At 38.8% G+C, this 15,419-nt stretch overlaps 2 protein-coding genes across 4 annotated transcripts; one reads left to right on the forward strand and one right to left on the reverse strand.

Moving 5' to 3' along the window:
• Positions 1-1,381: 1,381 nt before the first annotated feature.
• On the reverse strand, positions 1,382-8,968 carry gsr (glutathione reductase). 3 transcript variants are annotated; one of them, XM_028009719.1, is made up of 13 exons: positions 8,689-8,968; positions 8,135-8,309; positions 7,165-7,191; positions 6,985-7,073; positions 5,728-5,797; positions 5,410-5,557; positions 5,281-5,335; positions 5,105-5,204; positions 4,767-5,015; positions 2,635-2,746; positions 2,424-2,555; positions 2,152-2,285; positions 1,382-2,028 (listed from the first exon to the last, which is right to left on the reverse strand). In XM_028009719.1, exons 1-13 carry the CDS (start codon positions 8,733-8,735, stop codon positions 1,879-1,881), a joined length of 1,488 nt encoding a protein of 495 aa, XP_027865520.1. In that variant the 5' UTR covers positions 8,736-8,968; the 3' UTR covers positions 1,382-1,878. The 3 variants fall into 3 exon arrangements, with proteins under 3 accessions (XP_027865520.1, XP_027865519.1, XP_027865521.1); XM_028009718.1 differs by lacking the exon at positions 8,689-8,968 and having other exon boundaries at positions 8,135-8,444; XM_028009720.1 differs by lacking the exon at positions 8,689-8,968 and having other exon boundaries at positions 8,143-8,277.
• Positions 8,969-9,559: 591 nt separating this feature from the next.
• Positions 9,560-14,570, forward strand: znf518b (zinc finger protein 518B). Its single transcript, XM_028009079.1, has 2 exons — positions 9,560-9,666; positions 10,099-14,570. Exon 2 carries the CDS (start codon positions 10,249-10,251, stop codon positions 12,691-12,693), a length of 2,445 nt encoding a protein of 814 aa, XP_027864880.1. The 5' UTR covers positions 9,560-9,666; positions 10,099-10,248; the 3' UTR covers positions 12,694-14,570.
• The last annotated feature ends 849 nt before the right edge of the window (positions 14,571-15,419 follow it).

Raw genomic sequence — 15,419 nt, forward strand, 5'->3', positions numbered from 1 at the left:
TTGGAGGACAAGCTAACCTGGAGCACCAACACCAAGGAGCTGTTGAAGAAGGCACAGCAGAGACTGTACTTTCTGAGAATACTCAAGAAGAACCGTCTCCCCTCAGACCTGCTGCAGGCCTTCTATCACTGCTCCATAGAGAGTGTGCTCACGTACAGTCTGTGTGTCTGGTACGGCAGTAGCACATCCGCGGACAAGAAGGCGCTCCAGAGGGCTGTTAGGGCAGCAGAGAGAACCATAGGCTGCCCCCTCCCCACTATAGAACAGATTTACACTTCCAGGCTCCACAAGAAAGTTTTGGACATTTTAAATGACTCTTCACACCCTGACCATGGTCTCTTCCAGCTGCTGCCATCAGGCAAGAGATACAGAGCAATAAAAACCAGGACAAATCGCCTAAAAAACAGTTTTTACCCAGTGGCAATCATGGCACTAAACTCAAAGACTCAAAGGCATAAGAACTTCTGCTCTTGACACCACTTTGTTAAAAATGTCAATTCTGTTGCGACACCTCCAGGCGCTGCAACCATCTTCTGATGTCTCTTTATTTCTCATTTTGTACTATTTATTTCTTTATCTTTGTATATTATGTATATACACATAACCTGCATCTTAACTCGAGTCGAGCAAATCTCAATCTCGTTGTAATCTGTTGATGAAAATGACAATAAATCTTATCTTATCTTAAAAGGTCACAATATCATACTTACCTAGTATAGAAAGTTTTAAAATGCAATGCAAAAAGCTGTTTTGTTAAAAAAAAAAAAATCCACTCTCTTTGTAGTAGCATAATTTCACATTTAAAATTTGATTTTTTACCCCACTGAATAAATGCACTGAAAATTACAGGTGTGAGATTATGCTGCTGCAATAAAGGGTTAATTTCTTTTAAGTCTTCCGACATTACATGTTTGTGAACATGCATGGTCATGTTTATTTTGCATGCAACTTAATATAAGATTCAGTTAAACGCAATCTGCTTTAATGAATAACTACAGCACATTTGCATGAGAAACTAAGTTTTTCCTCCTTCAGTGTAATTTGTAAAAAAATAAATAGGAATAAATATTGTAAATATGTTATGTAAATATTATGTAATTGTATATAATATTTAACTGAAACAGTCAAACTTTTTTTACAGTCTTTCAGCAATATGCACACCACAAAAAAGAGGAAGTTTTTGCAGAAAGTCTGTTAACATATCTTCTAACAGAAGAAAAATAATGTGTTAAAGCACTAATACAGCTCATTGGTCAGCTTGAAGGGAGTGCTTCCGTCATTACCCAACCCAAATTAGTTGTAAATACAAAAGGGAAGAGCTTCTTAACAGTGTAATAATAAAAAAGGGTGTTGTCACCAAGCGACAAGATAATTCCAAGTCTTAAGAAAGAAATATGCAGGTTTATTGCATCTGTAGAATACTACAAAAGATACAGATCCTGACTTTGCATTAAAATTGTGCTCCAAAGGGTAGCTCTGGCTTTAATATAAATGACATAAATGACCAATAAGTCAAACACAAACACAAGGAGGTGTTATTGTTTGGTTATTCAGGCGGTTTCTTGACAACAATCTTTGCACATTCATTGCTTTCACCGTCATTGTACTGTATTCAGAGTATTTAATCAGTAGTCAAGACCCACCACATAATTCAATAGAGTCAAAACTGAATTTAAGGTTGTTTAGGTAAAATATATAATCTGTGAAAAATATGAATAGTGTTTACAATTAAGGTCACTTAAATGCAAAAATTATAAGATTATAATCCATTTCGTGAAACAAGTCATCACTCTGATGAGAGAATATTCTGGTTCTGGGCTGATTGTCCGGAGTTTTTGGTCATGTAGAGAAGCAAATGGGTTGGGGACGATGTCTGCATCAACGCATTGTGACAAACTCCTCGGACGAGGTGGGGTGGATGGCGACAGTGTTGTCAAAGTCTGCTTTGGTCGCACCCATTTTGATGGCAACAGCAAATCCCTGAAGCATTTCATCACAACCAAGGCCCTGCATATGCAGGCCCACCACCTGCAAAGATGAGATGGTTCAAGTTAAAACAAACAATCAAACAAAAAAAAAAAAACAACAGAACTTTGTGCATGAAAAGCAATAAAAAAAAAAAAAAGGTCACCAAAAACAGACATCCCGTACCTTCTCCTCCTTGCCCACACACACCAGCTTCATGATGCATGGGCTCCTCCTGCTCGTGATGGCGTGATACATCGGCGTGAAAGATGTCTTATAGATCTTTACATTCTCCTTTCCATGGGATTTAACAGCCTCCTCTGAGAGAAGAATATGAACAAGGACGCATTTGTCATGCTGGTTTGCTTAGTGAAGCTAGGAATGCTGGGATATTTACCAAAATATTAGATAATAGAGAATGCTGAAAGTGAAATCATTTAGGATGCAGGAGTAGTCACCTTCTGTGGGGCCCACGGTACCAATGGGTGGGTGGCTGAACACCACTGTGGGGATGCTGGAGTAGTCCAACTTGGAGTCCTTCTTGCCCTCAAACAATCTATGGGCAAGCTTTCTGCCTGCAGCAATGGCAACTGCCCCACAAGTAAAATAACAGTGAGCTTTTAATAAATTGGCTACAAAGCGACTTGTGTCGTTTTTGTTGTCTCCTACCAGGTGTGAGAAGAGCTTTGCCACAAACATCCCCAACAGCATAGATTCCTGGCCGAGAGGTGTTCTGGAATTCATCCGCGATGATGTGGCCTCTTTCATCAGTGTCCAGACCCTGGTAGACAAAAGGAAGAGCACACTTATAGGAGGCAATCTTTAACAAAATTTTTTTTAAATAAAAAACAAATCATTTATGCTTTTTCTCCCCAAATTCTTTGGCCAACTGATCCAATTATTTGACCTGTTTTTTGTAGAAAACTGGCTATGAAAAGTGATGGAGAGACTGAGATAATGTGGGTGACTGGAACATAGCTAGACTTTGTACCTTTACAGAGCAGAAAATAAATGTATTTATATAGTGGAGTGAAAATCCCACATGAAGAAATAATAGAAATAATTTCTAAGCAAACTACCAGTTGCAAAGGGATAGGCACCTCTACCAGTCCCTCTGTTAACTGTAGGATATTTTAATTTTAAGCTTACTTTTCTTAGTTGATTAGAGTTTCTAGGAACTTCTAATTATGTCACTTAACCAAAAATTAACACTGAAATGGTTAACAAGAAAAAAAGAAGCAAACATTTGTTTGATTTTTAAGACACATAGGGTAAGCTGAAGAGGAATCTTGATAGACTACACATAGGAGAATGGACAACAATCACTCTCTATGCACACTCCAAACTTCTGAAATGTTATAGGAGAGAAATAAGTGCTGTCCTATTGGTTAAATTATATGGTACAAAAAATAATGCAAGCAGCTCCAATGGTGGTGGTGAAAGCAATTTTGTTCAAAACAAAAGACAACAGGATTTTCAGCCTGCTCCACATTACTTTGACACACGTGGAAAGCAAAACAGCACTAACACTAAACTACATGACTACAGACAGGAAGTGCTGACAGTGCAACATCAGAAATCACCACAAGGAGTTATGTTGAGCCCTTTACTGTTCACACTGCTGACACACCAATGCTACGTCAGCTTTAGAAGTAACCTTGTGATTAAGTTTGCTGATGATACCACTGTTGTCAGGCTCAATTCAATCAATGATGAGGAGGCTTATAGAAAAGGGACATCAACTCACAGCCTGGTGCCTTATGCACAATCCAACCTTCAACACCAGAACACCATCAGTCTCACTGACACTGCCCTCAATTGGTCAAAATCTAAATCTCACTTACAGAACAGACCATGTTTCTATTGGCAATACAAAGTCAAGCTCACAGTGGGGTTCCACAGGGGTCATTCCTTGGACCCACTCTTTTTACTTTGGCCATGTCATCCTCCAATAAGGAATTTCATTTCAATGCCATGTAGATAACACACATGTAAAAACTATAACAGATGCTCCACTTTCATCATCCATTGCATCAGCACTCATCATCTGTATGGATAGGACAAGTTGGACCTCCTACACAGAATTCTCTCTCATCATTATTCACCAACTTTGAGATAGGTTTGATCCTTATCTCACTTTTGAAGACCATATCAAACACGGTTGTAAGATTCACTTTCCCTATTCACAAGAATGGCCGAGATTTGTCCCATGCTAAAGAGAAGAGATGCCTCAGTGCCTTATCAGAGCACTGACTAAAAACCAGAAGGTATTTAAATAAAATTACACACCATTGTCATGGTTTGCTTACTTTCATTTTTGCCATTTGGTATAAAATACCAAACCTTAAGATCAAGGAATGAATGGTTATTAAGCCGTTTTTCCCCTACAATCAAACTTCTGGATCAAAGCATGTGGAATGCACATTTAGTATTGATTTATCATTTTTAAGCCCAGTTTCAACTTACCAATGCACATTTTTCACTGATTGTTTCTGTTCTTATTAAACCAAATACTAAAAGGAAGATATGTGTGTCAAAAAGAAGATATGTGAAATATCTTCTTCTTAGTATTCTTATGAAACATCGCTGTTTTATAAGAGCTTTGTAATAAAAAGGGATGACAAAGTTAATTCATTAATCTATCAACTCTCTATATGTTAACATGATATTTTCCCCAATAACTAAATGCACTTTAAGTAAAATGTGTACTTTTCCAAATAAAAAAAAAAAGTAAGGCCTTCTTGAAATCTTTACCAGAACTGCCTATAAATGTGGCCAGCACTGCATGTGTAAATTGTTACCATGCTGCCGATGTTCAGCCCAGATGTGTTGGGCTGCCTTCCTATGGCCCACAAAAGGCACTCCACTTCCTCAATGGTGCTGATCTTCTCATCGTTCTTCTCTGGGTCTTTGGTAACAATCGTCACCTCAAGACCCTTGTCGGTCTTACTCACAGATTTCACCTGAGAGTTCTTCCACAGGTCGATGCCGTTGTTTTGGAGTTCTTTGGTGCAATTTGCGCTTATGAATGCATCAAAGTTTCTCAAAACCTACAGAGAGAGCATTCACAACTTGTAGCACGGTCATAGATTGTAGAAACATTACTGTTTCTGTTTCATAAGTTTGGTCTGTTTCTTACCCCTGTTTGTCGAATAACAAGGGATGTTTTGGACCCCAGGGTGGCTAGGATGCCGGCCATTTCTACAGCAATATAGCCAGCGCCTACAATCACACTGCGCCTAATGAGGAAAAAGATTTTTATTTACAGATAACTACGGAGGCCTAAAATCTTTTTTAAAACATATAAAACCTTACTTTGGAAGGGTTTCAAGTTCAAAAAAGCCATCACTAGTAATGCCAAGACTTGCACCTAAAATTGGAACACAAAAATGTTTAAATGTGAAATTCCACATCTTCAAAACAAGTTCTCATCACCACTCCAACCTGGAACTTCTTCATCACTCAGAACAGAAGGCTGCCCCCCGGTGGCTATGAGGATATGAGGCGCCGTCAGTTTTCTACCATTGACCTCCACGGTGGGCTCAGGGTCATCTGTAAACCTGGCGAAGCCTTGAATAGTTTCAATTTTAGCCTGGAAAACATCAGACAGAACTACAACATGAGGCCATGTTACATTTATTCATCTTTTTATTATGGGGGAAAATAAAAAAAATAAAAAAACAAAAGAAAATAACCAACAGATGAAATAATTCTAACTTGCCACAAAACTGCAGCCTAAACATTGACAGAAGTTAAACTCACTTTGTCCAGGTTGTTGCGATAAATGTGGTTCAGGCGAGAAACGTAAGCGTCCCTTTTGGCCTTAAGAGTCCTGCAAACACAAATAAATAAGTTAGTTGCATAAGATACAAAACACGTTGTCCTGAGAAGTTTATATAACAAATCAACCTTTGAGAGAAAACTGAATTTAGAACACTTAAAGTTTAATCAATCATTAACATTTTTACATAAAAAAAGTTTAATTAGCCATTTTTTTCTGTGAAGTCAAACAGTTCTGAATCAAAGGCTTTTAGAAGCTCTAAGAAAACTGTTATGTTTTCTGCAATATATATATATATATATATATATAAGAGCTTTTCACTTTGACCCGATCAAGAGTGTCTGCTTTTGAAATCTGATATCATTATTAATAAACCTGACAAGAGTGATTTTTATCTAAGCAGTCCTTTGCACTTTTTTTTACAACAAAAAGCTAATTGTGCAAATAACCAGAAACCACCTTTTTTTTAAAAACAAATGGGTGTGAAATGGTTTGATTACGGCGATAAAATGGAAAAAGAAAAAATATGGTTTCAAGTGACCTGTCAGATATTAAGTTAGAAATGAAGGGTGTGTATTATTCTCTCTGAACACGTCTGGTTTAATTTATTAGACCTCTATTAGTGTTGCATGTTTCATTAGAGCTTGGAAGGATTTTTATTGTAAGGCAGTAGAACAGTAGCTTATAATCCAAATGGAATGCCTGTTCATCTCTCAGACATGAATGTAAATAAAGGTGGAGGTTTGTGTTCATAAAATTCTTTTAAAACCTGTTGCAATTACATATTTGCACAAACGTCGACTTTTCCTTTCCTTATGTTGCAGAGTAAAGAATCAATGATAGATTTCTGATTTATATTTCTCATGCTATTTTTCTTTTTTTTAAGAAAACCTTCAATTTTTTTTTACTTTTCTCCACCCTACAATGTAATTTACATAAACAGCAGTGGAGTTGAAATGGAAGCGTATAGACACACCTTAAGTTTGCTCATGCCGGATAATAACACTCCTTACATAGACCTTTCTTTAACGGTCATGATGACTCAACTAAGCTCTGCTCAAACAGAGAAGTGGGCAAAAAAGACAAAAAACAAAAAAACAAAAGAGCATTCGAGGGAGGAATTGTGCCTGTGAAAGAACACTGATTTCTTTCAAGAACTTTCCTCCAAGCTTTCAAAAGAGCTCATTGCAGCTGACCACAAAAATTGATCCAGAGACAGAACAGACAGTCAAACTTACTCCCAACTGAAATGAACTTTTTCAGTTGCAAAGCCATAATCGCTGTGATCGTGCAGATACTCAGCATGAACTGCTGCATTCCACATAACCTGTAAAAACACAGAAAAATGGTCTGATTTAAAATTCTTCCGACTATTAGTCCAAACATGACCAATCACATGAGTAAGGGAAATTAACTACCTTTTTAGGAACACATCCAACGTTGACCTGGGAAAATATTAAAACGCAGCATATAAATGTAGTGCAATCTGAGTAGACCATTTCTAAATGCATGTGAAATGTAAAAGACAATATCTTTAAGCAATGTAAATTTATTTACACTATAATGTACTTTAGAGTTTAAAGAACAAGGATTCAGTGTCTGCTTAAAGCAAAACTGGACAGAAAAAAGGGAATTATATCATGCTATAAAATCCAAACCTTCAAACATAGGAATTTATCAACTATGTGGAAATCAGATTAAAAAGTATAGCGAAAACTATGTAACATCCATTAATTATACAAAACAAAAACAAAAAAGGAAGTGAATACAACCTGTCTTATTTACAGAATTAGCATGTTGTTTAAGAGCTTTTAAATAAATTAGCAGAGGCACTTCTAAACCTAAAAGCAAAGCAAACAAATAATCTAGAGCAGGAGTCTGGACTTTTTGACTTTTTCAATTTGCCACAGTCGAGCCTTAATGTTAATTAATTAAACTTAATGCTTTTTGGGCAGTTGGATTGGGGTGATGAAATAAAATAAACTGAAGAAGAACAGGGAGGAAAAAAGTCTATTTGAGTAATTACTATATTAAAATAATGAGCAAAAGAAACAAGCAGCAAAATAAAAGTTCAACTTCTTTACTTAGAAACAGAAACAGCTTCCACACTATCATTTCCAGTTCTCACAGTTGACTTGTTATAGTAATTTATTTAATGGCAGAAAATATAAGCAAATTCCCTGAGGTTAATTAAGATACCATGTTTTATGATGGGTTAGAGAGAATGCTAGATTAAAAAAAAGAGAGAAAGCAGAATAACTTCTTATTACTACTAACATTCTTAATCACTGTGTTTGGATTGTGAGCAGTCAACAAAAATGAGTCCGGAGAGTTCACATTTACCCTGGTGTATGTGTGTTTGTTTGTTTGGTTTTCATTTTTACTCACGCAGGTACCTCCGAGTTTGTGGCTCTCGATCACGGCGGTGTTCGCTCCGAGTTCCGCCGCTCTCCGAGCTCCGGCCAGACCTCCAGACCCGCCGCCGATCACCAGGAAGTCGAAGCGGGTCGTCTCCGCTGCCGATGCCCGGTTCGATGCCATGCTGCGGCGGACAAGTTCGTGTCTGCGAGGAGTGGAGAGGATTAGCTTTCGGGCTGTGAACCAAGTCGAAGCTTTTACAACTGCTATCTGGCTCAAGAATATTGCCATAACCAGGAAGCTGTTTCAGGGGAGCGAGGTAGGGACAGAATGGGAGGGTCAAGTGAAAGCCTCTGCTGTGTCATTGTGACTTGCAACAATGATGTGCAAATCCCAGAAACAGTTTCCACAATACACATGGTGAGCCTCACATGGGCAACTGTACGGGGGCTATTATAACAAAGCAGGCATTATCTGCTGCAACTGTTCGATTAAATTTACAGCTGCGGTGGAAATATGCTAAAACCATTGGATATTCATTAAACCAGACCTATAAACTATCAGAAACATGTAGCTAAACTCACCTCCGCAAAGACACACACAGTAACCTGCGAATTTTTAAAAGCTGCATGCTCCAATATGTTTACAAGGCATTTTGATCCATGTCAGCGAAGGTCACAATGGGAACGTGGGAAGTCTAAAACCGCACACAGTAGGGTAACTGTTTGCTCTATAAATCTTTACAACCTCCAGATAGATAACGGTCTATTCGAGTTAATTTCGGTGGAAGCTGCCGACAGTAATGCGTTCCTCCTTAACAGCACGTTGTTTTGTCGTATATTTAGGTCCTTACGTAAATTCTACGCTGATTTGTGAATTGCCAATCTTTAGGAATCGCACTAGCGCAAGTCAGCCTGTTGTCAAGGTGACACAATTCAGACAAAAGAGTACCGTCAAAGTAAAAGACACTTCCTGCAAATACATTAAAGCGTTTGTCACTAAACTCACAATAAATATGATTTCTGTCAACTTTATAAACATTTATCATCTCAACCATAAATATTCAGCTTTCTCAGTTATACATTTTAGATCACGATGCAATTGAAAAACATGTTATTCAAAAATCCCCAAAGGAGATTAAATGTCAATTTTTTATTTTAGTTTTTAAAATACCAGAACTTGCACGTCTTTAGAGTTTTTTTTAATCTGTCTGACTACCTCAGTTCTAAATATCAAATCAGATATAGTAATGATCAGATACTTAGTTATTAAATCTCGTAAAATAAAATATTGTTTTACTTTTATTTACTTACTTTGTACATTTACTTGATTGAAAATGTAGCACTACCTGAGTACCTGAGTACAATAATAATAAAAAAAAACGCTTCCCACTTCTGAGACAAAAACTTCAAATATAAAGTTAACGTTTCATGCTCTTAATTTGAAAAGAAGACAAAATTATTTCCGGAGTTGTATCCAATTGCTAGCTTTAGACAGCTAAAGACAAGCTAACTCCGGGGGGGGATCCATTTGCTGATGCGTTAAAATCACCCCGATCGAAGGTATTTTCACTGCTTTTACGATCTCTAAAACTATGTGACGGACCATAAACTGTTTCACTACAGTCAAATTAGATGCATGCTAGAGACCTGACTCATTTGAAAACGTAAACATTGGGAAATCGGAGCGTCGTCCGGGAGAAGCTCCTGTTTGACAGGGAGGGCCTTTTCCTTACGTTCAAAGCAGGCTAGCTCCTGGCTGCAGATAGAGAATGCTAATAGAAATACATGCTTTCAGTCTGATTAACTTCCCGATTACCGTAAGGATGTAATGATTTATAATTTTGTGGATAAATAGCTGCAGAAAATGCTGCAATAGCTGTATGTGAGGGGGAGGGGCTTCATGGGCCTCCTCTTCAAAGAGGCTGTCGTGTCTGTAAGGTTCACTGAGTGCTGGAAGTGTTCAAGCTCTCTCTTTTCATCTGCTCCATACAGGCAGGGACTCCTCATTCATTTCTACATGACTGCAGCAGTGTGAACCTTCCTGTGGACCAAACCCTGGATGTCAGGTGAACATCAATCAACTTTATGGAGTGAAGAACTTCAGTTGTTATCGGCGAGACCAAATGACCAGTGGAGTCCACCATGAAACCTGTGACCTATCAAAGCATACCGTCATCTGTGAATGGTGTCCATCCAAACATGGCGCTAGAGCGTCTTTTGGGCACCTCAAATGTGATGTACTGTGAGAAATGTGGATTTACAGCCACAGACCCTGTGGTGTTCAAGACGCACATGATCGAGCACGGGACGAGGTTTTACTGTTTTTATTGCAATGCCATGTCCTTCAGTGAGGCGGAGCTGAACGAGCACTTGAAGCAGCACACGTCAAAGTATCCATTCAAATGTCTCCACTGTGGACAGGGCTACATGAGGAAGAGGTGTATGATAAAGCACATTGACCGTTTGCATAGTAACAGCATAAATCAAGGACCTGCTAAGTCTGGCATGACAAAAGCTCCGCCCGTTGCTGTCTCCAGTGCCTTAAGAAGTGCGCCCACTGCTGATTCACTGCTGCCGCTTCCTCCTCGACCTGTCATCCGGGTGGCTGTGCCGACCCCAACTGCACCTGCTGTCAAATTGGGGAAAACACTGGACACAAACTTAACCAACACCACTAATAACAACACAGAACGCTTGCCTCATTTAAATGGACTCATTCAGCCCAACAGGGCCCTTACAGTGTCTCTACCAGAGGAGGTGAACATTCCCGCTGGCTGCTTGGTGGAACTTGTTGAGGTGAAAACTGTTAATGGGACTAAGGAACTGAAACTGCGGCTCATCTCACAACAAGAAAATGAGTCTGTGATAAAGAACACAAAACCCGCAACTCTCCAAGAACCTGGTCCGGAGAAGCAGTTGTCGTCCACACTACTTCACCCAAACACAATGAGGTCAGTAAGCGCTAGCATGTGCACAGGCAGCAGGAAGCAAAGCGAAACAAAAACAATGGCAAACGTCGGCGTGAACCCTCCGAACAATCCAACGAATGTGGTAACTAAAGAGAAGGTTGTGCTGAAGAGGCCTTCGACGGAAATTATCAACCTGGAGTGTGACGCGGTCATCCCAAACAAAGTTTCCAAAACCATTCTCACTCCTGTGCGGGAAGTAAATACTGGGATTAGAGTTACGCAGGCGGCACCTGTAGACCACGTCTCCTCGTCTTCAGGCGTCATGTCTGGTAGAGGTCCTATCAGGTTGAATGCTGGCCTGCATCCTGTCACTGTGGCAGCTAAAGTTTCTCAGAGGATTGTGGATGAGAGGAATAATGCAACTGTGGATCTCTCTAAGAGCATTCCACCCAGGAGGTTGTCTGACACAAATAATGTTCAAGAAGTGTCAGCACCTGTGAAGCTGGGAGCTAGGGAAGTCCGCCTCAAGAGCAACTCTGCTTCTAAAGAAGACATAGATGTCGTGTGCTTGGATCAGCAAAGCACACCAGCTTCAAAGTCTTTAAGATCTCATGTTCCTCAGGCCATCAAAGTGAGATCTCCTGCTGTTCTAGTCAATAAAGACAATCTTGCAAATCAAACTTTTCCAATAAAAAGCAGTCTGATGAAAAATTTATCAATAAACATCCCGGTCCTATCTAATCACACAACCCCTACAATATCGACCTGTATCCAGGACGTTGGATCTAAAAACATAGCAAAAGATGCAGATGTCTTAGAGCCTCAGAGGTTCCCAGTCATCTCCTCTGTGTTTTCGTTAAGCGAGCAGCCAGAGGAAAGCCAAGGTCCAATTGAACCTCTGGTAATGGCTCTGAGAGGAATAGTGATGCATAAAAAACAGAGCAAAAGTCAAGATCAGATCAGAAACGACACAGATGAAAAGCTTAAGGCGCCAGCGTCAGGCCGGTGCGTCCAGCAGGCTGAAAAAAACGGGGTCTTCACCTGTGATGTGTTACTCACAGAGAAGTCAACTGAGTGTGTGACAGTAAAAAAGGAGGTTAACCTGCAGCCACCAGCATTGACACAAAGCAACATTCACATCAAGAAGGAAGAAAATGGAGCAAAGATAGGAGACACTAACAAAAGCAGCCACAGTCCTGATTTAACGCCTTCCATATGTGAAGATCCAAAGCCTGCTTCACCTGTGGAGAAAGCAAACTCTGTGGATAAAGTACAGCAAGTAGGGAAAGGCAAGGAGGCCGAATCCTCCAGGTTCTTGACCATCTCTCTTAAACGGGTTCAGGTTGGCATCTGGAAAAAAAGCAAGAAAGGACTTAAGGTTCGAATATCCAGAGACAAACCTCAGCTACCGGCAGGCAGCCTCGATGACTGTACAGTTATCTACCCCATGCCGCTGAAGGAGGACCAGCTGGTCAAGCGGCCAGGTCCGAACCAGCCGGTGGTGGTGCTTAATCATCCGAAGCCCCGGGCTTGTGTGCAGAGAACAAGGACGGACTCTTTTTCAGACATGGGAGACTCTGAAGCGACTCCAAAGTGCCAAATTTTAAAAATGAGGCTAAGCAAAGGGATCGGACACAGCTATGAAGTGATGGGATGTACTGTTAGAGACTTTCCCTGAATGTAGTGTTCCATCTGCGGACAGGAGTGTACATTTATTATAAAAGTAGTGTTATCTTTGAAGTCTCACAAAATATTAAGGCGGTTATTTTCTTAACGCAAAACATATGGACATCGATGTTGTAAATTGTGTTATTCTGAATATTCAAGTGCAATGCAAGTTGATGCTTTTATGCCCAGGAATTGGACTGTGTGCCACTGTAGACTCCATCAATTAATACAGAGTTCTAAATGCTGTTCAAGAAACCCGAAAATCCGTTTGAAGTGTTATTAAATGTATTTTATTTAAAACCAGTTTTTATCAGTGACGTTCATCTGACGCAGACATGCAGTAACATGAAAATGGTTGAATTACAGGAGTTCATGTTACCTTTCACACAGAATATTGTGGAATATTCACATGTTTGTTATTCAGCATTGGTAAAATACAAAACAACCTGAATCCAAATATTCAAATCAACAGAGAAGCTATAAATATATCTGAACAACGTTTTTTTTCATTGATGATGTTTGAAATTGCTACCATTAGAGTCTGTGAATTTTGTCCAAAAAGTTAACATTTTAACATGCCAAAGGTGACATGTTTTCACAGTTCAGGCACTCCATGATAATTTGTGTGTTTGGGAAATATTCTGTGCTTTTCAAAAGGTCATAGGTCACTGGCGAGTTCATCAAATGAAAAGCCTAAATGAGAGCACTGCTGTAAGGTGTGAAAAGTAAAATTTAGACATAGACTCCTTTGTATGTTTGTTTTGATGCTTGTTTGGTTAAGTTAATCATCACTGGGTGTTACAGGTGGAAGCGTTTAAGAAGTACTCTTAAACGTACGAGAAGTGTGACAAGAAGTGTAATAGTTGTGTTTTATAACTTAAGTGTTTACTACTCTGTCATCCATTCATTGATGGTAGCATTTTGGGCGTCGCCAGATGACATGAGGTGATTGAAGGCCTTCGTGACTTTAGGGGAAAGTAATAATTTAGACTTAACACTAGTTAGGATGGAGGTAGATGTGGTAGAAAAGGAAATGAATGGCTGGATTTTTTCCTCTAAACTACCAGGTTAAAAGTCTCGATTATAGTGCATTACTTTATCTTACCATGTGTGAATTACCATAAAGGCTCTTGATTTTTGTGGACATGAACTAAACAAATCCCTTACTGTTTTAAGTTTCCCATCTTATCTCAAGCAAAAGATGTAAAGTATGACAGAGAAACTGTATGAGGAATAAATAGACCCACATGTTTATTTTTTAAAAAGCTTTTTCTGTCTTGATGATAAATGTAATTATTCTTGAGTATTCCAAACCTGTTGTATATATTTTCTCAACATTTTAACTTGCATAATCTTTTGACCAGATCATTTTCAGACTGTATTGCTTCTTATGGCAGCACTATGACACCTGTTTGTTATATAATCCTGTCCTACAAGGTGCTAGACCAATGATTACATTCATAGTTTTTGGTTGCCCACGGACGATATTTATGGATGTTTTCTATTTCTTTTCTTTGTTTTTATTTTTTGGTTATGTTGGTCATGTTTGTGTAAATAGATTTGAATATATAGACCCTATATGTATGTAAAATCAAATAATGGTGTTCATACTAAATAGAGAATGGCCACCACCTCATATCCCTCCTTACGCTGCAGTATCTGAAGCTGCTGTGCAGTCACTGTTATAAATTATTTCAGAGTCAGAAACATTTGACCTTGCCTTTACATTGCTTCTCATTTGTGCTAGAGTTAATCATCATGTAGTCCAAATGTGTTTTTGGTTTTCATACATGCTCAGTGTTCATTATTATTGTGTTTCATCCTTTTATAACAGTTGTGTAACTCCATCTTTTCTAATAAAAACATGAGAAATATATTAATAACTGAGATGTTCTGTTTTCCTGTACAAAAATGTGTTACATCAGCTTTTAATTAACACTGTTTGCCCCCTCCAACACACTACTCTGTTTGCAAACACCAGGCCTGAGCTCTAGAAATATCACAGTTAATGATGTACAGAAAGCTTGCATAGACTGGTGAATCAGTGTTCATCGATGCACTTAATGGCTTTTACTTACTCTAGGAAAATAACATAACTTTAAAATATAAATGTAATCCCTTTTAATTTACATGGGTGTGGTGATAAGTGCGGATGATGTCAAAATATGGTTGTGAAAATGTAAATCTAGAAAGATTCCAGCTTCTCAAAAACCTTTGAAAACATGCCTAGGTCAACTCTCTGAATTTTCTTCTGACATCTTGTGCAAGGTCCCTCAACTGTGGGAGGTCTTGATTGCAGTTAGCAAAAAGTAGAAGTGCACAGGAACATTACTTCAACATTCCTTTATTAGAAATGAAACCCGACGACTGAACCAAAAGCAAGATCCACTGACCTGTAAAGTGGGAAACTGAATCTTGTGACACGTTAATACGCAATCATGTTCTAGGTAGAAGTTGAAAGTGTTGCCTTCACTGAACACATTGTTAGCCGGACAATGTAGTTCTTTATATTTATGCATTTAAACACTAATAAAACTTGTTTTATATTAGGTTTGTGCATGTGCTTGAATATTTATTGAAATTAAAATTGCCTGAAGTGCAAATAACTTGCTTGTTACTGCAGCTATCACAGGATTTCAAGTGCTTGACAGCCATTTTGGATTTTGAGTTCCAGATTAGAGCAAACACAGTCTTTCCCTGAAATTCTGAATACAGGGTGCCTTCCTGGTTATTTTT

This window comes from Xiphophorus couchianus, chromosome 23, assembly GCF_001444195.1.
Source record: "Xiphophorus couchianus chromosome 23, X_couchianus-1.0, whole genome shotgun sequence".
In the NCBI taxonomy this organism is placed as follows: Eukaryota; Metazoa; Chordata; class Actinopteri; order Cyprinodontiformes; family Poeciliidae; genus Xiphophorus; species Xiphophorus couchianus.

Excerpts from the sequence above, each read along its gene's own strand:
- znf518b (XM_028009079.1), top strand. The coding sequence starts at position 10,249 with ATGAAACCTGTGACCTATCAAAGCATACCGTCATCTGTGAATGGTGTC.
- gsr (XM_028009718.1), bottom strand. The coding sequence starts at position 8,395 with ATGGCAATATTCTTGAGCCAGATAGCAGTTGTAAAAGCTTCGACTTGG. Across the intron at positions 7,192-8,134 it reads ACAAACTCGGAGGTACCTGC|GTCAACGTTGGATGTGTTCC; the intron begins GTGAGTAAAAAT and ends ATATTTTCCCAG. Across the intron at positions 2,747-4,766 it reads GGCTGAACATCGGCAGCATG|GGTCTGGACACTGATGAAAG; the intron begins GTAACAATTTAC and ends TTTGTCTACCAG.